This window comes from Microtus pennsylvanicus, chromosome 9, assembly GCF_037038515.1.
Source record: "Microtus pennsylvanicus isolate mMicPen1 chromosome 9, mMicPen1.hap1, whole genome shotgun sequence".
Classification (NCBI taxonomy): Eukaryota; Metazoa; Chordata; class Mammalia; order Rodentia; family Cricetidae; genus Microtus; species Microtus pennsylvanicus.
The window spans coordinates 104,600,288-104,625,694 of NC_134587.1; the positions used below are offsets into that span (position 1 = coordinate 104,600,288).

At 40.5% G+C, this 25,407-nt stretch overlaps 1 protein-coding gene across 4 annotated transcripts in view; it reads right to left on the reverse strand.

The window, feature by feature from the left end:
- Psd3 (pleckstrin and Sec7 domain containing 3) overlaps window positions 1-25,407 on the reverse strand; it is a 537,529-nt gene that overhangs the window by 272,911 nt on the left and 239,211 nt on the right. Inside the window, exon 1 of one of the 4 annotated variants that reach the window (XM_075986912.1) lies at window positions 3,249-3,688. The exons of 2 other annotated variants lie outside the window; for them this stretch is intronic. In XM_075986912.1, coding sequence (XP_075843027.1) covers window positions 3,249-3,279 — 31 coding nt within the window. In that variant the 5' untranslated portion in view covers window positions 3,280-3,688. Of the gene's footprint in view, window positions 1-3,248; window positions 3,689-25,407 lie in introns of those variants that run through there. One more of the 4 variants, XM_075986911.1, reaches the window with a different exon arrangement.

The window sequence follows — 25,407 nt, forward strand, 5'->3', positions numbered from 1 at the left end:
ATGAACTGCCCTGAGTACATACATACAACTCCACACACACACACACACACACACACACACACACACACACACACACACACACTAAAATAATGAATCAAGCAGGCCAAAGACTCAGACACAGTGAAGCATGAGCAATTCCGCTCCAGAAACTACACTGCCCTCTAGAAATCATTCTGACAATATAAAATTAAGTGACTACATTTTTGCTGTTCAAAAAAAATTTACAAGTTTCTACCTCCTAGCTGGAAGTTCCACTAGTTCAATCGATAGATTACACAACCAACCAAAATTTCCAGAGGTCAAAAAGTCTCCACTCCTAGCTTCATCATTCTGATGTGGGTTTGCCCTTATCCCAAGTGATCTGCGGTACTTTTCAAAGAGCACAAGGTTTAGGCCCTTTGCTGGAATACTGCCCTCCCTGAGTGTAGAGCTCATTGTGAGAGTTGCTCACACAGCTAGTGACTACACTTACACAAAATTGCAAAAGTGATCTTGACCACAAAAACCTTAAACATTACTATCTAATAGTCCTTAAATAAGTTATATGGGGGTTTAAAAGATAAAGGTTGAGAGAAATAAGGTTTTGTGATAAATAAAAACAGAGTTCTTTTCCCCCCAGAGTTTCCTATTCATGTTCTTGGGTATATTACTTGTTTTAAAAAAATGAGCAAATTCACTTTGCTAAGGCACCAGTGAGCTTGCATTAACAGTCTGTGATCTGCTTTCTGAGAATAGTACAGATCATCACATTTCCAGTCCTTCACAAATCACAGGTCCTCTACCACCAAAACCTGGTCCCCCCTCTTCTTGTGTGTGTCATTTCAAACTGCAACAACATATAAGAAAACTACAAATTCTTCAATTATTTTAATAGTGGAAGTTTTGCAGAAATAAGCTAAAGGCAAAACCTTTGACTTGTTTAGAAGCAATTCATCCCCAGTGATGAGAAAGAGTGCCAAATTTGACCATTCAGTCTGTAATTTTGTTAATCAAAGATTGTGAAACAAATGCCTCATTTGCAACACAAATACAAAAATCAAGCCTTTAAAAGACCTCAAGCACATTTTGCCTATTAGTAGCTATAAATCTTATCTATGAAAAACAGTGATCAATAACCTCTCTAGAAACAGATGCACAGCTTATACCCTTGATGCAATGGAAGGGGCTGCACCAAAACAAAGCAGGGAATAATTTAATCCCCTTGCCAAACAGTAGAAAATGTATCTGGTATGATAAAAAAATATCAGAAAATGAGTGTGAGTAATGCAAAACTGCCAAATGAGTAATTCAACTGCATTATATTTGGGGACACACTCTTCATCCAAATAAAAGTCATATTTTGGAGACTACCACATACAGTGGACAATACTCACTATTTTATGGATGCTGATAGCTCTCTAAATGCATGCATATTTAAGGTTTATGTGCTTCAAAAGGGCAGGAAAGACCTGCCAAGCCTTATTCAAGCTTTTAGCGTGTGCATACAAATGCAGAATGTTCCATTAATTGGACATTCTTCCCCTGGTGATTAATAGTTACAGCTGTGCTTACCACAAACTAAATCCCACATGCTAATGATTCAGAACCTAATTTTTCTCATTCAGTCCTAATCCCTACAGGAGTGATAGTAGTTTACCATGCCAGGCAGTCTCATCAGAAGCCTTGTCAACTACAGTGCAGCAGACAGCATTCGGAAGGTCAGAGGGATGAGACCAGAGCAAGGCATTAATGCACCGAGCACTGCTCTCCTGCAGAAACCTTTTGGCAGGAGCTTGTCTGTAATTATCGCTTTCTTAAAACTGGACTCCTTTACTCAGCCTGAACAATTCCCCAGTTTTGTCTGCCTCCAACTACTTTTTAGGCCCACACTCAAATTTCTTCCTTTAGCTTTACCTCTTCTCCCCCCTGTATTTTATTCATTCTGTCCACTTTCTAAACTTCTTCCTATTTCTAAATCTATGCTTCTAATATCCGGTCTTAAAATTTCTTCGTATCACTTTAGCTTTTATTAGGTTTCTTAAAAGTATAAAAGTTCACACCGAACTCCTAACTCCATAACATGATTAGACCACGCTTTCTTTTGCTGAAGTTAGCACAGATGTGGGAACATTAAAAGAAACTTGTCCTGTGCATTTTCATGAAGCAATTTAACAGTGAAGAAATTTAAGCTGATGTCCAAAATACTACATAATTCTTTTAAAAATCATTTCAAGTGGCAAGTAGTAGTGTTATTAGCAGTGATAACCAGCCGCAGCTGTGAACTACTTAGCGAGGCAGATGTCAGCATAAACAAGCAGCCTCACTGAGCAGAGACCAGGACCAAACCTCAGCTGATCTCCAAGGGCTTCCATGCTCAGTAAACCTTAGGGCTTAAAGTCAGGATTCGTCCCACAAACTGATACAAACAATTCTAAGTAAATCTACCATTGAAAGATGAACAGAACGTTGAAATTCAGTTTTTCTAAAGAGGAATAAATCTTAAAATGCTATTAAATGTTTCTGACAGAGAGGCAAGAAGCATGAAGGAATCACAGACAGTTCTTCTAGGGGACACTAGACCTCAGTGTCAACTTGGTGGGAACATGTGGGGCCACTTCGGAAGGCCTCCTCAGCCCCTCTGGGCTACTTAGCCTCCTAGCTGTGCTTCAGAAGTGCAGATGAAAAGGAGCTGGGGTTCTTTAAGAGAAACTCCTCCCCTATCCCATCCAACACCAGCTCTCTAAAGTCAGGAGTAGCCTCTATCCTCCTTCTGCCTGTATAATGCATCACAAAAAGGGAGCCTATTTCTCCCGGGTGATAGAAAGCCCTGTTCCTAGGAAAACTGCTTGGGACACAGGGATGAAAGAAAATAAAATTATAGGTAAGCACGATGTTCTACTTACTCTCTGCTTAAAAATAAAATTTGGAAAATTCAACATCAGATACTAAAATCAATATTCCAAGCTAAGCAAGAGAGGTACTGGGCAAAGCATTTGGAGGCCCCGTGGTATCTTTCTGTTTTCTGGGGGAATTAAAGACTGGTTGGCAGGGACACCCCAGAACGAATGCAGTCTGCTCTTCTAGATAGCCAGCAGGATTCAGCAGAACTTGGGCTCACCCCCAGAAGTCTCCTACTGGGATGGCCAGAAAGACAACAGCGGTAAGCAAAAGCAGTCAATAATACAGACGACAATGTCAGAGCAGCATTTCACAGAGAGAGATAAATAAGAGCTATTGCCTGCAGAGACCTACAAATAGAGGTTACTCACAGAGATTACTGTAGCTCCAGCAGTTACCCATTGAGCATAGAAAATGCCCCGTTCATCAGTTTAACGCTTGAGAAAAGTTAACCAGAAAAGAAGCGAGCTAATGCAAAATGTGCTGTTCTAGTCAACTGGAAGCAAATTAGTTTCAAATTTCCTGGAGGCCCCTCTTGCCCTGCACTGCACACGGTGATGTCAATGGAAGCACTTTGAGCACTTGGAAGCAGAGCTGAGCCGAGCCCAGGAACTGCAGCCTCAGCCTCTTACAAAGGCAGGAAGAGCCTGCTCTCCTGCTGTGCTCAGCCTCAGGCGCTCTCTAACTTGGGAGCTTACCGAAACAGCCACTGTAGGGCTTTGCTACAATTGTGAAAACTACTTCCAAGGAGGTAACTGAGATGCCGGGAGTTAGCTTTAATGTAACCATTCCCCTAGTGCAGCAGCAGGAAGCCGGCAGAGGCTCGGAGAGGATCGTACCATCCTGGCTGACATCAGAGGTGGGGCTGTCATCCTAGTATTATGCAGCATTTTCTCTGATGCTGAAATGACACACATGAACCGAGATGGGCCGGTTCCCTTTAAAAGCATTTAATTCTCACGCTGTTCCAACGGAAGAGGCAAATGCAAAAACGCTGCCCAGAAGCTGCTCCCATGACATCAATCCTGCGCTGGCAGTCCTTATCTCACTGGTAAGTGCTGCTGTCACCCAGGCATCTCGCTAATGATTACATTACTGTTCCTCTGATAAATTATCAGTTTAATGGGTAATTGATAGTGCTTGAAAAATGTGACATGAAAAGATTGAAAGTCATGAAGATCCAGTTTTAAAAGCCGTGGCATAAAGTTTAACACCACTAAAAGGACTTTGGATGTGTACCATACTTTTCAAGCAATCTCAGTAAAAGCACTCATTTTATAAATAATAACACGAAACTAACCCATGGTGAATGACATAACACTGACCCCTGGACTTGGTGTAAGTACTAAACATAATCTCGTCTTGGGCTGGGAGTGTTCCTCCATGCTAGAGCACTTACCAATCCCCGGGTTCGAGCCCCAGCACTGAAAAAATAGAATCTTCAGTATCATTAATATTCTAATCAGCATGAGAAGCAAAGGCCCGTCAAGGCTATTTTTTTTTTTGTATTCTATACACTCAGTGAGCAGCATAACCAGGTGACAGAAAATGTGGTAGTTTTAATTCAGAATGTCCATCTTTATAAATAATAGATTAGAAACTGTTTAGTGATGTGCTATACACCATGCTAAGCAGTTTCATTTTGCGAATTCATCTATTCCTTCCAGAAGGCTCTGGGAAAGCTACTATTATTAACCAACCCATTGTACAGATGAGACCACTAGAATACAAAAGAGGTGTGGGTCATCTCAGATCAGGGGAGTAAAATTCAAACACAGCCACTGTGGCTCTAAACTTCACCCTCTGTACCACTAAGCTACCCTCCTTCCTAGAAGCCTGCATGCCAAAGAAAAAATTCTAAAATAAGACTATTATTTCCAGGGTTTCAAACAATAGCAAACCAAACAAGCCCCTCTCTTAAGAAGACTAATTGATAAATAGGAGGACAAAAATTAGATGGTATACCCAGGAACGGCAGACTGGTAACAGAAATAAAGCCAAGACATTCCACTTCACAGCTGACAGCTTGTCTTAGCTCAGGAAAACAGCTTACAATCTCCGAGCTTTAGTTTCTTGACTCTAAGCTATGAGCTCTTGGCTTATTGACTAGTATAACACTGTGGTAAGAGCACATCATCTAGACTTACAGCCTAAACTTCTTTATTTTACAATTGTGTCACTTTAAGTAGTCCTCAGCTTCAGCATTCAAAACCACAGAAACAATAGGGTTACTCTACGGATTAAGTAACTGAAGTGTGCAGACAAACCACTCAGATGAGCAACTGTATCTAGTAAAAGCTCCTCAGTAATTATTATAACTATTATTACCAGTAACTTCCATTTCTTGGGGTAGGAGCAGGATCTAACTAAATAGTTCAGGATGGCCATAAATTCCTGATTTTCCTGCCTCAGTATCCTGAGTGTATAGGCGTGTGACATCATGACTAGTTTATTTTTAACTAAACTGCCCAATTCTTCCCTTTCCAAAACTCTGAGAAAATCTGCTAGAATTATTGGGGATGGGGGCTAGGCTGACTGGAAAGGTAGAAGGCACAACTTCTGTTGGCCGCATCCAGATATTAACCAACCCACAAATCACCAGCTCCCAATGGGATGCACTCTGAAGCTGGCAGCAGCTGTCAGAGATTCCTTACAAAAGGAGAGAGGGACAGAAGCCCTTTGCTCTCCCTTTCCCTTCCGCGTGAGTAAGAAAAGAGGGGTCTTGGGCTGGAGAGATGGCTTAGAGGTTAAGAGCATTGCCTGCTCTTCCAAAGGTCCTGAGTTCAATTCCCAGCAACCACATGGTGGCTCACAACCATCTGTAATGGGGTCTGGTGCCCTCTTCTGGCCTGCAGGCATATACACAGACAGAATATTGTATACATAATAAATAAATAAATATTTTTTAAAAAAAGAAAAGAGGAGTCTAGAATTGAAGCATTATCCTGGCTAGGGAAATAAAAACAGGACCCCACCAAATATCCACCAAAGAATCTTGCAGCCCTAGGATCTGTTGTAACAGAGAGAATAAACCCTTACATTATTTCACTTCAGTTTTCTACTATATGCAGTTTACACAATCTTAGCTGGTCCACAATCAGAGGCTCAGTGACCAAGGGCTGGGTTACAGACAAGTACTTTCCTTCTGTTAAAATCTCTCAGTATACAGCTTTTCTTAAGCAAGTCTAGCTGCGACCACATAACAGATGAAGATGAAGTTTAGAGAACTTTAGGTCCACCCAGTAGGATTCCTATTATATTTGACTATTTAAGCACTCTGATAGTCATCTTCAGTTACCTTGCTCTCTCTCCCCGACTCTAGACCTCAGATGGCTGGCCTAGCAGTTTTCTGGTACGTCTGAATTGACTAATGACTGACAGCTTTCCTTTCCCTATGCCATAGTCTCATTAGATCCAGTCTTGCCACTCAATAGAAGGGTGAAGTAGACTGAAGCTTAGGAGGTCTGGTCTGGACATCTAAGGCCACCAGCGTGGGGTCATGATTATGACTAGTGGTTTTGGTGTAGAGACTTACCAGAATGTCATTTCATGACTACAACTACAGTTTCATGGGATATCTGTCAGTTTTCATCTCAAATCAATTTTATGAGGCAAACGCCTAATGTTCCCCCACAGTTACTAATGATATATGCGCCTCTGTGTTAAATGGAAAGGTCTGCATTCTACATGAAGGCTTGGTGTGTGCTACGTCTTCAGGAGACCATCTGACCACTGCGCCTCGTGCTCTCCCACAGCCAAGTCTCAGACACGCACAGTCTTTCATCAGTCCGACCCACTTAGGTCTTCTTCTACAGGGGCCACCAGAAGAAGCAAGCCTGGCTTGGGAGAAGGAGTCTCACTTTCCACGGTCTGGGAAGGGGCCTGAATAAGTAGGGCAGTTCCTACTCTCCCTGGAGAGCAGACCCTGTCCCAGAGGCAGAGTCAATTCCTGACTATCTTTCGTATGTTCCATGTCACACATCCAACATGAGACAACCATAATGATTGCCTTCTATGAGAACCTAGCTTCCGACAAAGGATTCCTATTTCAGATGCATCATTAACACCTCCTGTCACTTTCCTGCCATACTTCATGTCTCCCTGTGTCTCATCACCATGACATAGTTATTTTTCTTGAAGTCTCATCCATCTGTGTATGCACTTACCCTTTTATAGAGCACAGAGTATTGCTTAGAAATTAACTTCTGCTCTCAACTACAAACCTGATGATTGATATCCTCCACTGTACGTAGTTTCCCTACACCTTGAAGCTGGGTGTAGTGGCTCATGCCTTTAATACCAGCAGGTAGGCAGAGACAGGAGGATGTCTGTGAGTTCGAGGCCAGCCTGGTTCTCAGTGAGTTCCATGACAGCTAGAACTACATTCTGTCTTGAAAAAACAAAGCAACAAAAAGGAAGGAAGGAAGGAAGGAAGGAAGGAAGGAAGGAAGGAAGGAAGGAAGGAAGAAAGGAAGGAAGAGAGAGGGAGAGAGAGAGGGGAAGAAAAGAATAATGAAGAATCATGCTAATAATCCCACACTTTTTAATCAGTCATTTTATGTGTGCTTGCATGTTGTGTATTGAGCTCCATACTTCTGACGTCAGTGCTGTCAACATTGTCCAATCGTGGGCCTCCCTTCTCCAAAGCACAATTAACAGAAATTGGAAACAGGCTTCCAACATACTTATGTTAAGTCTGTAATTCTTTAGCTCAGGGATCAGCAATTTCTCCTTAAAAGATCAGATCAGTGTCAGACATACTGGCCCAGGCTTATCAGCCAAGCACTTGGAAAGCGGAAGGAAGCCTGCCAGGCATTCTAGGGCAGCCTGGACTGGAGGAGGCCAGCAAGGGCTACATAACACAACTCTATCTCAAAAACAAATTTATAGTTTAAGCTTTGTGATCTCCATGGTAATATGTCTGCCAATGCCATAAACAATACCAAATTGACACAAGACTACACTCCAATAAAACATTACCTTCAAAGGCCACTGAAACTGGCCCAAGAGCTGGACATAGTCTGGATTCTTACATTAAAAAAAAAATAGCACAGAGTGGCCCAGTAGCTTACAGCCAGCACGAGAAGCCAGGATGCCCCAGGACAGAGTTCATTCTGTTAAAAAGAATGCTGCCTCTCCACTGATCAACTGTAAACAGCATAGTAACTTCCAGATCTTCACTCAAAGTTATTTCCTTATATCCAACTGTGCTCTACTCTTCCCATGCCCAGATCAAATCCCTCCTCTCACCGAGCCCTAATATATGTGACCTGCACTTTTACGTGAGGCCCTTACATTTTCAAGATTTTATACTGTCTTGCTTAGTGACGCTTATCTCCCTGGCCTAGGCTGTCTATGGAACAGACTAGATAACTACCAGAGCATCTTAACATCCACAGCCATCCACGGAGAGACGGGCATGGAACAGTTTTAACCTTCCTCATATTTATAAAGATTAAAGTACGTGGTCTCTTTGTGGTAACTATATCATTTTGGAAAAGAAAAAAAAAAGTACAGGCTAATCCTTTGGGTATTCCCAGCATGAGGACTTCTACAAGCAACTGGAATATTTTATCTTCATAGGAATTACTTAGAAAGGCCTATTTTGCAGTTTTATAGCAAACATCCCATAAGAATGATTGTTTTGTGGTAACCTATGGATGGATTTCTAGGACTAGGAAAATAGAATCTTTAAACTGTTTTCTGCTACCTAGATCTAAGAGAAGTCTCAGTGAAAACCCTTTAAATCTTTCTCCTACAGAAAATACATGCAAAAATTTTACAAATGTTGCATAAAAAGTCTAGGGACCTATTTTTAAAAAGATAAGAAAATGCCTCAGAGGGTCTCATATTATCTGCTTATAGATTGAGTTACTTAAATTTCCATCTTAATATAATGCATTTAAAGAAATTTCATTGTATTAAAAGAACGTGGCAGTACTATTATACCCCAGTATCAAAAAACATTAATAGGACTGTAGAGATGGCTCAGTGGTTAAGCACGGACTGCTCTTGCAGAAGACCAGGATTTTGAATCCTAGTACCCATGTGGCAGCTAATAGCAGTCTCTAACTCCAGTTCCAGATCTGACAGCCTTTTCTGGACCACAACGACAAAGCACACACATCATACACAGACATAAATGCAGACAAAACATAAAATAAAAAACATGTTTAAATTTTTAAATTATAATCAATGGAAAAGGAGAAGTGCATAGTGAAGAGCAAAGACATGGAAGGAGAGGAAGGATGTCACCAGTCTGCAGGTGTCTCCTTCCTTCAGCACTTCCTGTGACGCCTTCGTGAAGGCTCAGCATAGGTGTTCTGCAGATCTCACACATTCTCTTATGCTAAGCCTCCAGGATCACTTGTTTCAAATCCCAAACAACAACACAGACTAAGAAAAACAAAAACCAAAAAAACAAAAACAGGAATGGCTAACCGTAAATTCTTCAAGTTTAAGGTTAAAAAGCTAGGACCAGTACCCAAGCTTGTCCTCTGACTTCCACACATGTGCAGGGGCATTCACACACATATACACACACACATACACACATACATACACACACATACACACACATACACACACATATACACACACATATACACACACATACACACACAGACACACAAACACACAGACACACACAGACACACACACACAGACACACACAGACACACACAGACACACACAGACACACACACACATACACACACACATACACACACACATACACACACATATACACACACATATACACACACATACACACACACATACACACACATATACACACACAGACACACACATACACACATACATACACACACAGACACACACAGACACACACATACACACACACATACACACATACATACACACATACATACACACACAGACACACACAGACACACACAGACACACACACAGACACACACACATACACACACACATACACACACACATATACACACACATACACACATACATACACACATATACACACACATACACACACAGACACACACACAGACACACACACAGACACACACATACACACACACATACACACACAGACACACACAGACACACACAGACACACACATACACACACAGACACACACACAGACACACACACAGACACACACATACACACACACATACACACACAGACACACACAGACACACACAGACACACACAGACACACACAGACACACACAGACACACACAGACACACACAGACACACACATACACACACAGACACACACAGACACACACACACACAGACACACACAGACACACACAGACACACACAGACACACACAGACACACACATACACACACACAGACACACACATACACACACAGACACACACATACACACACATACACATACAGAGACACACACAGACACACACACACACAGACACACACACAGACACACACAGACACACACACATACACACACACAGACACACACAGACACACACACACACAGACACACAGACACACACAGAGACACACACACATACACACACAGACACACACACAGACACACACACATACACACATACACACACACACATACACACACAAGTTTTGAGGCACAAATAACCTTCAAAAATATTTGCCAACAGTATTAACATACCCTCAGATACAATTCAGAGGGATTAGTAACAATACCTGTGACATGTTCATTAAATTTTAGTTTCCTTCATTCAACTTTTATAAATAAAAGTCCGATTTATTATATGTTTCGCCAAATAGTATTTATTTGTTTTGAATTTTCCACAAAAGAATGAGAATGAGTACAATATAACACAAAAACAAAAAAATTTAAAGCCAGGTGCCATGCCTTTAATCCCAGCAATCAGGAGGCCAAAGCTCCTGGATCTCTGAGTTCAAGGCCAGCCTTGATTACAGAGTAAGATCCCAGGACAACCAGGAATACAACACAAAGAAACCCTGCCTTAGAAAATTAAAAAAAAAAAATCACCAAAAGTTTAAGTATCCATCATAAATTGGTCAGAAGTCAAACCTTTAACAGAATATAACAAGTAAACTGATGGACTGGGTAAACTGGTGGATCTATATTTAATATTAAACAGTGGATGCAGAATGCAAAGACAGACAGACAAGCAGGTGTAATCTTCAACTCAGCAGTGAGAGGAAAAACCTCCAAATTAGTGACACTTTGAAGACAAAGGAGCGGCCTCCAAAAGGAGCAGTCAGTGAGACTGAGAGAGATCAAGGAAGACTCCCCAAGGGTATCCAACCTGGATCACCACTGTTTGTTGGACTTGTACTTTGGTTCTAGTGATCAATTCTCGACTCGCTCACCTGTCTGGCTGCATCAGCACTCTACTGTCCCCCACAATAACCCTATCTCCCCTGCTCCCAGAATAACACCTTCATCCCATTTCGGCCTCCACCTGACACCTATCCTTCCAACCCTGTACAGGCCACCGCCTGCGCCCTGCACTCCACTCTTCCTCTACACAAGTGCTGACCACATATTCCCAGGTTCCCTGTTGATCTCCATCTCTAATACTTGCAATTGTATTGAGGATTTGTGATGCTGTTGGCATTTATTTTCTGTCACCTTGCAGAAGATCCTGTCTGCTTTTATGCAGATCTTGGCACAGAATTAATCGTCCTTTCATGAGATTTTTATCAATCATTTGACAATAAATTATGTATCATATCCTATTAAATGATTCCTAGTATAAATGTTGCCTTGCCTGTTAATTCATTAGCTCCTTTGAGTCCAGATTATCAATGCAGGATAAACAACAGACTCAAAATATTTGAAGAAAGTAATTGAATGTGTGTGTGTGTGTGTGTGTGTGTGTGTGTGTGTGTGTGTGTGTGTATTGCTGTGGTAGTTTGAATGTAATTGCCACCACAATCTATAGGGACTGACACTATTAGTAGGTATAGCTTTGTTAGAGTGGGTATGGCCTTGTGAGAGGAAGTGTGTCACTGTGGGGGTGGACTTTGAGGTTTCCTATGCTCAGGGTATCACCCAGTGTCCCAGTAAATTTCTTGGTCCTACAAGATGTAGGACTCTCAGCTACTACTGCAGCACCATGTCTGCCTGCATGCCGTCATGATCCCTGTTTTGATGATAATGGGTTGAAACACTGAAACTTTAAGCAAGCCACCCCAACTAAATGTTTCCTTTATAAGAGTTGCTGTGATAAAGGAGTCTCTTCACAGCAATAGAAACCCTAACTAAGAAAATTAATCCTACATAACAATGGATGACATCTTCATATACATTAAACATATTTGATCACACTCATCCCCTACTGCCCTCTCTTAGTCCCCCTTCATCTCACTGATTCCCTTTCTCTTCCCATTTAGTCCCCTTCTACTTTTATGTCTTTTTCCTTTGTGACCCAATGACTTTAAGAGTAGGTCTTCATATAGGAACTAAGAGAATTTGCCTTGGTAATACCACTAAAAAAAGCATGTTCTCTCTCTCTCTCTCTCTCTCTCTCTCTCTCTCTCTCTCTCTCTCTCCTTAGCACCCATTAACTGCAGGTAATCACAGCTACTGAGAGTTCAAAAGTACAATAGCTGTGCCGTGCCCAAAAGACAAAATCCCATGCTATTCCTCACCTTCCTCTGGCTATAACACTCTTTTTGCCTCTTCTGTGATGTCTCCTGAACCTTGAAGGGGGTGATAAGACATCCCAGTTAAGGCTGAGCATTCACGGTTATTTGTTCTCAGTTTTGAGTCTCTGCAGAACCTGCCACCTATTACAAGAGAATGACCAAAGCTTACAGCATCACTAATCTATGGACATAAATTAAATATTTAGTAAGGTAGTGTGACAACATGTGCACTTAGCAAAACAACAGTAGTATGTTCGCTCTTCGGGCCTATGTCCTCCCCAGCCATGGGTTATTACAGCACTAGGTGTGACATCCTGCTACGTTTAGAGTGTCCATCCAATTAGGAAGTTGTTAGCTACCCCCTAACCATCATGTCATGTTTGTACCACTTTGCACACCTTGTCCAGCAAGCTGAAAGCGTGGCACTCAAGGTTCCATGGCTGAGGAGATTATTGATGACAGTTCTCCCTCAAAACCCTGAACAGCACCTTCCTTCTGATTCTATGAAATCTAGACAGCAGAGGGAAAGCTTCCAGCTCTATCCCAGTTTGATTTCAAACCAAAGTTTGTGATGTGTTCAGCAATAGTATTCTATCATCTAGTTCTTGTGGGCAAACAACAGCAGTAGCAATAACATGTATCAATTATTTCAGGGGCGTTGGGAGTCTCCCTGACCAATACTCATAGGAAGATAGCCCATGCCGGGCACTTGGGTTTTTATTTAATAATCTACTGGTACTTCTTATCTTTTAAACTATCTAGATATAAGAATCTAAACTATGCATCTCAGTTCCCAACAAACTGTGGAAAACATGTTACCACATAAAAGAGTTTCTAGCCATTTTCCTTTACAAATTTAAAATAAGCCTCTGTGTTTGTTTCCTTTGACCACGATTAACTCAAGTTCACCATAGCAGTTCTTTCAAGGACAGCTAAAAGACCCAAATTTGAAATATTTAGCCACCAACCATCAAAAAGATAAACATTAAATTGATTTTTCCTACTTACAGGTGTGTAATGCCAGTACTTGGGCAAGTAAGTGAACTCAAGACCAGCCTGGGTCTTTCGAAAGTTAAGCAGTTTCTTTTGTTTTGCATTATGCTCTTATATCTCAAGACTCCATTTTAAACATTTATGAGTACTATACTGTCAAGTTCCTCGTGTAGTAAAATTAAGCTTAATCTTTACTTTAATGGCCCTGATATCATTAATATCAGCAGCTTAATCAATAATCTTTGGGCTCCAATAGCCTAATACTCTACTAGGAGTAACATGAACAAAGATTATTTAGTAGTGGGTAAATGGGTGGCTGCTGCTTCGTTGCCATTTTGTATTTGTTTTCAGAAAATTTCAACAGCATTGCAAGCTGAAGTCATAACTTGCACATCAAGGTCAACATTTTGCATATTTTTGACTTTCATCTTCTGATGTTACAATGTCTGGCTGGGATGTCTATCATGGAGTCCTGAATGTTATTCAATAAAAAAGTGGCAGGGTAGGTGCTCCAAGTCATACGGAACAAAGAATGTACAGATCCTGGCCTCTTCAGTTAGAGAAGAACATTCCATGAGGACTTTGTTTTCCCCTCAATAGCCCTGTTATCAGCTTTGGAATGCTAATAACTGAAAGCAATCAATACTAAATAATCTGATCTCTTGGACTATAAACACATGCTTTCCCTTCCAAAAGAAAAACAAGAAGAGCTACTGTAAGTATTGTTGTATAACAATATTCAAAAAGGGTTTTGATTTTATCCTAGCAAAAAAAAATGTTCCTTTAAATGATATTGAGTACAGAAGCTCAGTAAATAAAGCAGAAGTTAAGGAGCAGGTTTGGTTCACTGGGGTGGAAGCAAGGATTCGCACTCTCTCATTCCTTAACCCTCAGGGAGACATGAGATACTTAAAGAATTGTTTTATGAGGTGCTTCTCTGCAAGGCTGCATGACTTGGAGAGAAAACCCAGCTTCTGAATCCACATTTGAATTGGGATGACAGCAACAATAAATGTATAAATATGTAGATACAAATAAACATACATATAGACATACAGGTCAGGATTTAACTGGGGGAGAAAGCAGGCTGAACCCCCAAATTACACACAAACACACACATCAAAAATTATCAGTTAATAAGCAGCCAACTTAAAAACTTCCACATGAACCTCTCTGTTTCTGAATGTTCAATTGTAATTATTTCTTCAGAAGTTTTCAAAAAAAATTACAGTTGAGAAGACAAGTACCTCAGCCCTTGTTTCCTGCACTGTCTTAGCTCACCTGGAAGTAGTTCCTTGATGTCTCTTATCTTTTAGAGCTGAGCATTTTTAAAGTATGAACAATCTAAACCTTTATTTCATGATGTCCTGATGGAACTAAGGGAAAACTGGAATTTTACTAAGCCTCCAGATTTCTTTAAGTGGAAAAGGAAGACACAAAGACACTAACTCTCTCCCTTTCTCTAGCCCTCCCTCTTTCCCCCTCCTTCTCTGATCTCAGAACAGCTGTGGGCGGGAGCTGCTGCTGGCAGCTGGGGAAGTGCTACTAAAGAGCACCGCAGACACTGCCCACCAGGGGGAAGTGTTGCCTAACTATTAAGAGAACTTCATCGCATGAACGAAAATAAAACCTGAAAATTTCTAAGCGTCTAGGAAAAAGAGTTCTCATATTTGAAAAGAAGTCTAATTTTTCTCTATTTTTTAATCAGATAACAATGGCATCATAACGTCACCATCCACAGTTCACAATCACTTGGGCCTCTAGATCAAAGACACTCCCCGAAGGAAGAGAAGACTCCTAATGCAGCTTTATGTTCTGCCCAGGACTGCTTCAATCACCTCCACAAACCTCACCCTCACTTGCAATCTGCTGCAAAAATTCAAAGAAAGTGGCGATCGGTGACAGCCAGGACCAACTGCCCCACCAACTTCCAGGTTACGGTGACCCCTACATTGTATAAAAACACTGTAGGCTCCAGGGATATTGGTGCATGCCTTGAATCCAAGAACTTGGAAAGCACAGTCAGGTAGATCTTTGTGAGTTCTAGGCCAGTCAGTCCAGACTGCATAGCCCAGTTCTAGTAAGCTGGGGCTACATAGTAAGACTCTGTATGGGAAAACAAACAAACAAACAAACAAAAAATACTATAAGTTTACAGTAAATATATCCAAGATTTTAACTTGAAAGAGGTAGTGATTGTCCTGCCGCAGTGACAAAGGCCCCATGTATCAGTGGTCAGGGTAAAGTAGTTAATACTACCAGTCCTTTAAGAAAACAGTAAACATCTTTTATGACTAATTTAACACTCTATCATCACTTTTGTTCAACCAAAATATTTTGGTTCAACCCAAACAAATAAATTAATGTCTTAAATATTTAACTGAAACTATAGAACAACCAGATGAAAGCACAAAAAAATAGCTTCTTGACACTGGTATAAGCTATTTTATTTTATTTTTGGTATGAGACACCAAAAGTATAGACTAAAAACAAGAAAGGGCTGCTAAGGAATGATCTGGGGAGAGCTCTTCTCCACACACACACACACACACACACACACACACACACACAAATACACACCTCAAAGGGGAATCAAATGAATTCAGCATGTTGTATATACATAAAAGGGGAAGGGGAAGGGATAAAATTAAATACAGCCAAAATATACAAAATTCTCAAAAAAATTATTTCAATTTTTTTTTAAAAAGTAGGATTCCATGAATCTGAAAATGTCTGTACAGAAAATCCAAATGCTGTGCAGCAAAGAAACCAGTTAACAGAATAAAGCGACAGCTTACAGAATGAGAGAAAATACTTGCCAAACAAACATCTGATAAGAAGTAAATATAATGTATTTTAAATAGCTCAATACTAAGAGAACAAATAACTTGGCTTTTTTTATGGACAGAAAATATGAAGAGACGTGTCTCAAAAGCTCACAAAAGAACAAACATGATGAACAAGTACATGCAACTTTGTTCAGTATCCCTGACTGTGGTGTGAAGGAAAATGGCCTTGTTTGAGTATTTTTGGGAACTGTTTGGGAAGGGTTAGGGACAGTGCCCTTGTTGGAGGAGGTGTGTCACTGCAGACTTGGAGGTTTCAAAAGTCCACACCATTTCCAATGTGTCTTTCTCTGCCTTGTACCTCTGTATCAAAGTATAAGCCCTCAGCTACAGCAACATGCCTTCTCTCTGCTGCCGTGCTCCCTGCCATGGTGATCATGTATGCCAACACTCTGAAATTGTAAGCAAGCACCCAATAAAGTCTTCTATGTGTTTCCTTGGCCAGGATGTCTCTTCACAGCAATAGTAAAGTAACTAAGACACTAATAACTTTGGGGAAAGGTTAAACACTAGATATCACCTCATATCTGCTAGAAAGGTTATTACCAAAAAGACAAAGATGTGTTGAAGAGTAATCGGGAAGAAAACAAAAAGGTTCTCTGTACACTGTTGCTAGGAATACAAGCCAGAAAAGACATTGTGAAAAACAGAATAGAGATTTCCACAATCATAGAAACAGAATGAACATGGAATCCAGCAATCTTGTTTCTAAGTATACAGAAAAAGGGCAGAACACCGGTGGGTTTTTGTATTGTTGTTTAAAATACCCAAGATACTGCTATAACCTAAAAATTTCTTTTTTAAAAAATTTACTTATTTATGTGCATTGGTGTGAAGGTGTCTGGAACTGGAGTTACAAACAGTTGTGAGCTGCCATGTGGGTGCTGGGAATTGAACCAGGGTCCTCTGGAAGAGCAGCCAGTGCTCTTAACCACTGAGCCATCTCTCCTAACCTAAAAATTTCTAAAGGATTAAATGGAGGGGAAAAAAGATGAGATAAAAATCTAGTGAAATACTATTCATCTAAAAGGATTCCTGTTATTTGAAACAACATGAGTAATCATAAAGAATATTTTTCTAAGTAGAGTAATGTTGTAGGTAGATTGCTTGTTTGTTCCCAGCTGCTCATCCCCAAAATAACCACACAGAAACTGTATTAATTAAATTACTGTTTGGCCTATTAGCTCTAGCGTCTTATTGGCTATCTCTTACATCTTAGTTTAACCAATTTCTATTAATCTGTGTATTGCCACATGGCTGTGGCTTATCAGGCAAAGCTCTGGCGTCTCTCCCCAGAAGGGGCTACATGACTTCTCATTGACTCCACCTTCTTTCTCCCAGCATTCAGTTTAGTTTTCCCCACCTAGCTCTCTTCCACCCTACCACAGGCTCAAGACAGTTTCTTTATTAACTAATGGTATTCACAGCATACAGGGGAATCCCATATGAGTAAGATAGGCATAGAGAAACAATATTCTATGATCTCACATGCAGAATGTTTTACAAATCAAGGGCCAGCAAGGTGGTGTATGGGGTAAATGCACTTGCACACAAGCCTGATGACCTAAATTCAATCCTCAGAACCCACATAAAAATGGAAAAAAGAACAAACTCCACTAAGTTGTCCTCTGACCTCCACTCACCTACTATGGCGTATGCATGCCCCACACGCACACATTGTATGCATCTGCAACCCAAAAGTGCACACGCGCGCGCACACACACACGCACACACACGCACACACACACACACACATTGTATGCATCTGCAACTCAAAAGTGCACATGCACGCGCGCACACACACGCACGCATTGTATGCATCTGCAACTCAAAAGTGCACATGCACGTGTTTACACACATGCACACATTGTATGCATCTGCAACTCAAAAGTGCACATGCACGTGCGCACACACACACATTGTATACATCTGCAACTCAAAAGTGCACATGCACAAGCGCATACACACACGCACACATTGTATGCATCTACAACTCAAAAGTGCACATGCGCACACACACACACACATTGTATGCATCTGCAACTCAAAAGTGCACATGTGCACACGTGCGCACACATGCACACACGCACACACACACACGCACACACACTGGCCTAAGAAAAATGTTTTCAGTGAAAATTAGACAGATGATTCAGAACTTGAGTGGTCCTGGCTACTTTGAGCCTGTTTAACTGCCATCTGTTTGAGCATTTCCCTCCTACCCGTGTGGGCTTCTCTGAGCTAAAAGATAATTCACATTGGCCTGTGCCCTTGTCTGGTCGCCACCATTAACCCTTGAGACCTCAGTCCCAACTCCCCCAGTACGTTTTATTAATCTGCTAATAGGAATCTGAAGATAACCCTAAAACTCACCAGTTGATATAACTTCCTTAATTCTCCTCTCTAAAAATAGGCTTGCCTCCCCCCCTATTTTATAGTGGCTGTCTTTTTGTAAATGATCCTACAATAAATCTGCAAATGTGCCCAGCTTTTTAGGTCACAGTGCTCAGAGCTGAACTGATGTAACAGGAGCCAGATGATCTCTTCTTGATCGTCTAGTGGTATGTGTTACACCATCTCCCACATGGTGATTGGACTCAGAGAAATTTCAACCAACCAGGAGTTATCATGACTCCATTTTATCTCAGAAACCATTACCTCTCATGCCCTTAGAAAGGGGCCTCGCCCCTCCTCGGTCACAGTGAGACTACCTTTAGCTGCACATCTACGGAGTTCATCACAGTAGTGTGCAGAATAGGAGCTAATGGAGAGAATTAGAAGAACTTGAATTTTTCACAAGCCTAAGAAGCATCCAAGATGTCTACAGTACTTCTGCTTGAAAGTGGAACACAGCAAAGCTGGGGTTATGCAGTACTTCCCAAAATGGAAGCAGCCGCCTTTATCCACTGCTTCTAGTGTACTGAGATATGAAGAATAGCACTTTCTAAGTTCTGGGAAGAGGAAAAAGTCCCCAGGGTTCCCTAAATAATTGCTGAACTAGTACTCCTTAGGAAGCCACAGTGATCATTTTCACAACTTCCACAGTCCAATTCAATATGTTCTCATTTTTAAGAACCTTTTTAAGAACTGTGATGTCTAAAAAGCAAGTTTCAAGTCTTTAAAATAACAAATGGATTACAATACTTTATCCTTAAGCAAAACTCATAAACAATATAACAATATAAGGTAAAATTCAAAATAATCATTATAACCTTTTAAATATAATGCAAAGGAAAAAACAATAGTTAGCTGGCATTAATTATATGACTATTCAAGTTAGTGAGACACTAATTTGTCCCTAAAGGAAAAATCACCCTGCAAACAAGACAGGAGTCAAGAGGGTTGCAAGTGCATTGAACCATGACTCAGTAACCTTACCACTGCCTTCTGAGGGATGATATTTCAAAATCATGACTATCTTTTAGTAAATCTCCAAAATCAAAACCAAAGTCCAGTCTTCTATTGATGTATAAGTAGTGATTGTCTTAGAAAAACCTATATTAAAGATCATTCCAAAGTGTTTATATAATATATCCTAAGTACAAATAATTAGAAACATATTGTCCCCACACCAAGAAAATGTTCACCACATTAAAGTCAACAGAACTTTTGAAACAACCATTTCCAGTATTGTTACATCCCAACCACTACAGAGGTCTAGAAGTCTTGACCTCCACAGGTCAAGGCAGGTTGGCCAGGGCAGATCCACATATGTGGTCCTAACTCAAATACACTTTAGGGAAAAGGTTGTCTTTAGGAGAAAGAAAAATAGTATGGTATGTTCCTTAGAGCTTTGGAAGCTTCATGCATTCATTGGATTCAAGAAAGTCTATCCTGGAATGCAACTTTGGATGGCCAAGTATGATTTCCTTGAAATCACAGCCCACCATGGGAACCTGGTGTAGGAGTTCCTTCTTTCTTTATGTAGCTTTCATTGGTAAATAAAGAAACTGCTTTGGGCCTGTTAATAGGGCAGAATTTAGGTAGGTGGGGAAAATTAAATGGAATGCTGGGAGAAAGGAGGCAGAGTCAGAGGAACGCCATGGAACCGCCAGAGACAGACACTGGGAATTTTACCCGGTAAGCCATGTGGCGATATACAGATTAATAGAAATGGGCTAAGTTAATATGTAAGAGTTAGCCAATAAGAAGCTAGAGCTAATGGGCCAAGCAGTGTTTTAATTAATACAGTTTCTGTGTGGTTATTTTGGGGCTAAGTTAATGGGGCAGCCGGAACAAACAAGCAGCCTGGCTCTCCTTCTACAGGAACCAGTGCTAAGACATTAATGTTGGGGCCATAAGGCCAAATGCCTACTGGTAGAGAGGCAGAGGGAGACCACACTGAGGGCTGGTGACTGGGGACCTGATTTCTACAGGCATCAATGCACTGATGACACAGCTGAGTACCACACAGTTCCGTCCTCATCACCAGAACCTTCAGAACTTTATTTTTACATGAAATTTCCAAAGTTTTAACAGCTCGGTTTGTTTTCACCAAAGTTGATCAAATAAAGCATAATTGAAATATGTAATATGTAATCTCTACTTTGCAAAACAGAAGTGGAAAGGTATGTAAAAAAATAAAAGGAAATCTTAGATTAGACAGCTCACCAAGAAACACCACAGGGAACCCCTGCTAAACATCTTTGTGAAACAGGTCAAGCAACAACAATAAAGAAATCCTATGGATTCTTTTTTTTTTTCCTATTTTCTCATACAGATGTTTATTCTGACTTTGGTCATCAATGCCACCTCCAAGTTTACAGCCCTGTTTCTTTTTTTTTTTAGGTTTATTTATTTATTAAGGAATTCTGCCTCCTCCCCGCAACCGCTTCCCATTTCCCTCCCCTCCCCCGATCAAGTCCCCATCCCTCATCTGCTCAAAGAGCAATCAGGGTTCCCTGACCTGTGGGAAGCCCAAGGACTGCCCACCTCTATCCGGGTCTCGTAAGGTGAGCATCCAAACTGCCTAGGCTCCCACAAAGCCAGTACGTGCAGTAGGATCAAAAACCCACTGCGATTGTTCTTGAGATCTCAGTATTCCTCATTGTCCGCTATGTTCAGCTAGTCCGGGTTTATCACATGCTTTTTCAGACCTAGGCCAGCTGGCCTTGGTGAGTTCCCGATAGAACATCCCCATTGTCTCAGTGTGTGGGTGCACCCCTCGTGGTCCTGAGTTCCTTGCTCATGCTCCGTCTCATTCTGCTCCTGATTTGGACCTTGAGATTTCTGTCCGGTGCTCCCATGTGGGTCTCTGTCTCTGTCTCCTTTCATCGCCTGATGAAGGTTGATATTCATGAGGATGCCTATGTGTTTGTCTTTGGATTCTATATCTCAAGGCTGTACTCTAAAACATCCCAACATCATCCAAAGAGCTGTACAAGATAGCAAGAAACTATCTCTTCAATATAAAACATAGACAGACAAATAAATCATTTAAAATTAATCATAAATTGTGAGTAAGCACATGAAAAAAGTCTGGTGTTAATTGTATTTGATACAACAAATTACTGAGGACAAAAATATCTTGGTCCTAACTAACATATGATATCCCAATGTTTTTTCAAGGTTGATCTAGTTCTGTCCTCAAGAGAAATTTAAATATATCTTATCAAATTATGTGCCTGTTTGTCTACGTGTGTCTACGTGTATGTTCTTCTGTTACCCAAACTGATTTGAATTATGGGTATCAAATGATTACTAACCCTGAGTAACCAGGTTATAAACTCAAGTAATCATCATCCCTGCCTCCTCAGGTTTTCAATTCAGGAAATGACATGACAAAAAACCTACGGTGGGGGGAACAGACAAAGCAGAGCTTGGGGTGTTGACCCACACTGTAACCCTGATACTTACTACTTAAAGCAGGAGTTTTGTGAGTTCAAAGATCACCTGGACTACAGTGAGACAGTATCAAAAGAAGGGAAGAAGTGATGGAGGAATGAAAGAAATGGGCCCAGCTATGGAGTTGAATCTTAATCATCGCTTATCTATCATGTGCTAGACCCTCCATTCATAGCAGCACCACACAAATAAAATAAGAAAGCAATACAATAATGAGCATTAGTCTAAAAATATGGCGAAACTATTATACTGGAAAGTGGGAACAAGATAGAAGCTTTCAGCACACCTTCCAGATTGTTTCTGCAGCACTCCCCAGTTATCTCTGCATAGGAAACACCAAGAATTTCCAACCAGACAGCTGAGGCTGCTGGGGAACAGCTCATTCTGCAGATATGTGGATCAGTTCATAAACAACCCCACCCAAACAGAAAGTTTACAGTTACTCTCCAGCTCATTTGGCCAAACCAAAACCAGATGAAACCAGGGTCTGTAGAACAGCAGGGTCTGTGGCCCATATAGAGTAATGGAGACCATCTGACTATCAGTAGGGGCCAAGTAATACTGAGCGCATTCATCATATAACTGTATAAAATTCTGCAAAGACATTTATCTGCTGTCCATATGGACAGAAAGAAGTCTGGGTAGGGAAAGAACAAGCTCTATGAAATTTTCCAAAGGCAGTCTTACTAAAAGACTCACCATGAAATTATAAACTGAAGTCTGGGTAGGGGAAGAACAACTATATGAAATTTTCCAAAGGCAGTCTTACTAAAAGACTCACCATGAAATTATAAACTGACTTAAACATGTGGTGGAGACAAGAAAACAAATCAATTTAAAACCTAATAATTAGTGCATTTTTCATTCATTCCTTTGCATGTCCGTGGTTTCTATGCCAAATCATGTTTTTTTAAAGGATTGACTCCTAGCTTTTATAGATTTTACAGCTACAGGCAAAAATTAGAATAAGGACTAAAAAAAAAAAAAAAAAAAACCTGTGCCCTGAAGTGTTCCAAGGTTAATTTTTGTTTGGCTGCTGTTGTTCTTGTTATGTTTCTGTTTTACCTTTCGTTTTGTGTATATAGAGTAGTGTCCACCCAATTGGTAACGTGCTAACTAACGTGTTCTTTCTATCATCAAGAAGTACTGACCTGCACATCTTTATACCACAAACCAAAACATATACCGCAAAAGTGGCCTGGTAAGATAGTTCAGTATGTGAAGGTGTTTGCCACATTCTGATTATCTGAGTTTAATCACTGGGACCCACATGGTAGAAAAAAAAATCTACTTCTCTGCATATTGTTCTATGGTCTACACACACACACACACACACACACACACACACACACACCGCCGTTGCTGCCACCACCACCGCCAGTACAAAATGTTTTTGTTTTTTAATTCCTTGTGGATCACAGGCCAAGTGAATTAGAAAACTTGGAAGAAAACACTGGCAAAAATCTACTTAACCTTGAAGTAAGCAAACAGGCATTACACTGAAAGCACAAATAAAACTTGGCTTTATTTCATTTTGGTTAAATATTTTCATGCTACAGATGATATCATCAAGAAAAGAACAGAAGAAGAGAACAACCTTCAAATCACATACCTGATAAGGAACTTGTATACAGAATGCAGAAAGAGCTTTTACAACTTAATAGTAAAAGACTGACAAGCCACGGTAAAAGCAGGAAAAGGATCTGAGAGGACACCTCTCTAAAGGAGACAGCAAATAGTAAGCTAGCAGGCACATTAAAAGACGTCTAACATCACTAATGGGATTAAATCTACTGGAGAACAAAGCCAGTCACAAGGAACTCTATAGGAAACATCTAGCGTATATAAGCCTATGGGAGACAGGAAGTCATGTGGGGGTTGTCTGGAGAATTGCTGTCGGTACACTCATTTCTTTTTGAGATGCCCTAATATAACTACAGTCATCCACATAGAATTCTATGCAAAGGTTAACAATGAATTTTATATTTTAAGTAGGTAGCTTATATTGTATATTAATTTTATCTCAATAAAACAAGGCAATTCTACATTTCCTACAAAAGATACTTATTCTGTCTTCTGGATGATTATGGCACACAGGGACAGAGGTTTTCCTTTCTTTCCTCTAAGGTCATGTTCCCTTCAGCGTCTTGAACGACCCATTCACAGGGGTAGAATATCAGACATCCTGTATATCAGATATTTACATTACGATTCATAAGAGTAGCAAAAGACAGTTATGAAGTAACAATGAAATAATGTTGTGGCTGGGGACATCACAACATGAAGAGCTGTACTAAAGGGTCACAGTGTTAGAAAGATTGAGAAGCGCTACTCTAAGGTGAATTTGAGAGGCAGCTCATGCCCAAACACAGGCTCCTTACAATCCCTGATGAGACGCATGAGAAGTCACAACCCCAAATACACCAGCAGTCACACTTATCCTAAAAAGAGGGACACAGGAAAGCTGAAAACCCCACACCAGCATTATCTCCATCTGTCACGGGGCGTGGAACATCTGCCATCTCTGATTAACTGGAAAGTAACCCACATATCAGCTGCCTTTGATGACCCCACTCCTACCCTGTTCTGCTTCTCAGAGGCTTGCCTGCAAACAACACTCTACATGCGTGTATCTGTGATAGTCTACATGTTCTATCCTGCCTCACACAGATTCATCCCAGTCCTTCAACTCTGTAGAAGTGACATTACACACATTTAGGAAAACCTCACCTAAGGACAAACCTTAATTCATACATATCAGTGTAGAAACAGACTGTAATAACATCCGAGGTAAAACAGAGACTTCCAAAGATAAGTCCCAAATTCAATGAAATAGAATTGACCTGGGAGAAAGAATAAATTAAGGAAATTTAGGGTAATCTTAGACAATAAAATCTGATCAATTCTTTAGAAATTCAAAATGATGTACCTATGAAAGAAAAGACTACAATGAAGATTAATAGAAAAGTGACTAAATTTATAAATACAAGCATCAAAACAGAAAAGTTTAGGAAAAATGTCAAGTGATAATTTAAAATAAGAATGAAAACCTAAGAGGCACAGAAGATAAACAAAATCAACCTATTACCTGTGTAGTAAGAACCTTAGAAGTAAAAGTAATTAGAAAATGAGTAGAGTGGAAATAAGTGAAAAATAATAAAAAGTAGTATCTCCAGAGGTAATGTAAGTTACGACAGAAAGGGCTCCCCAGTTGTCAGCCAGAA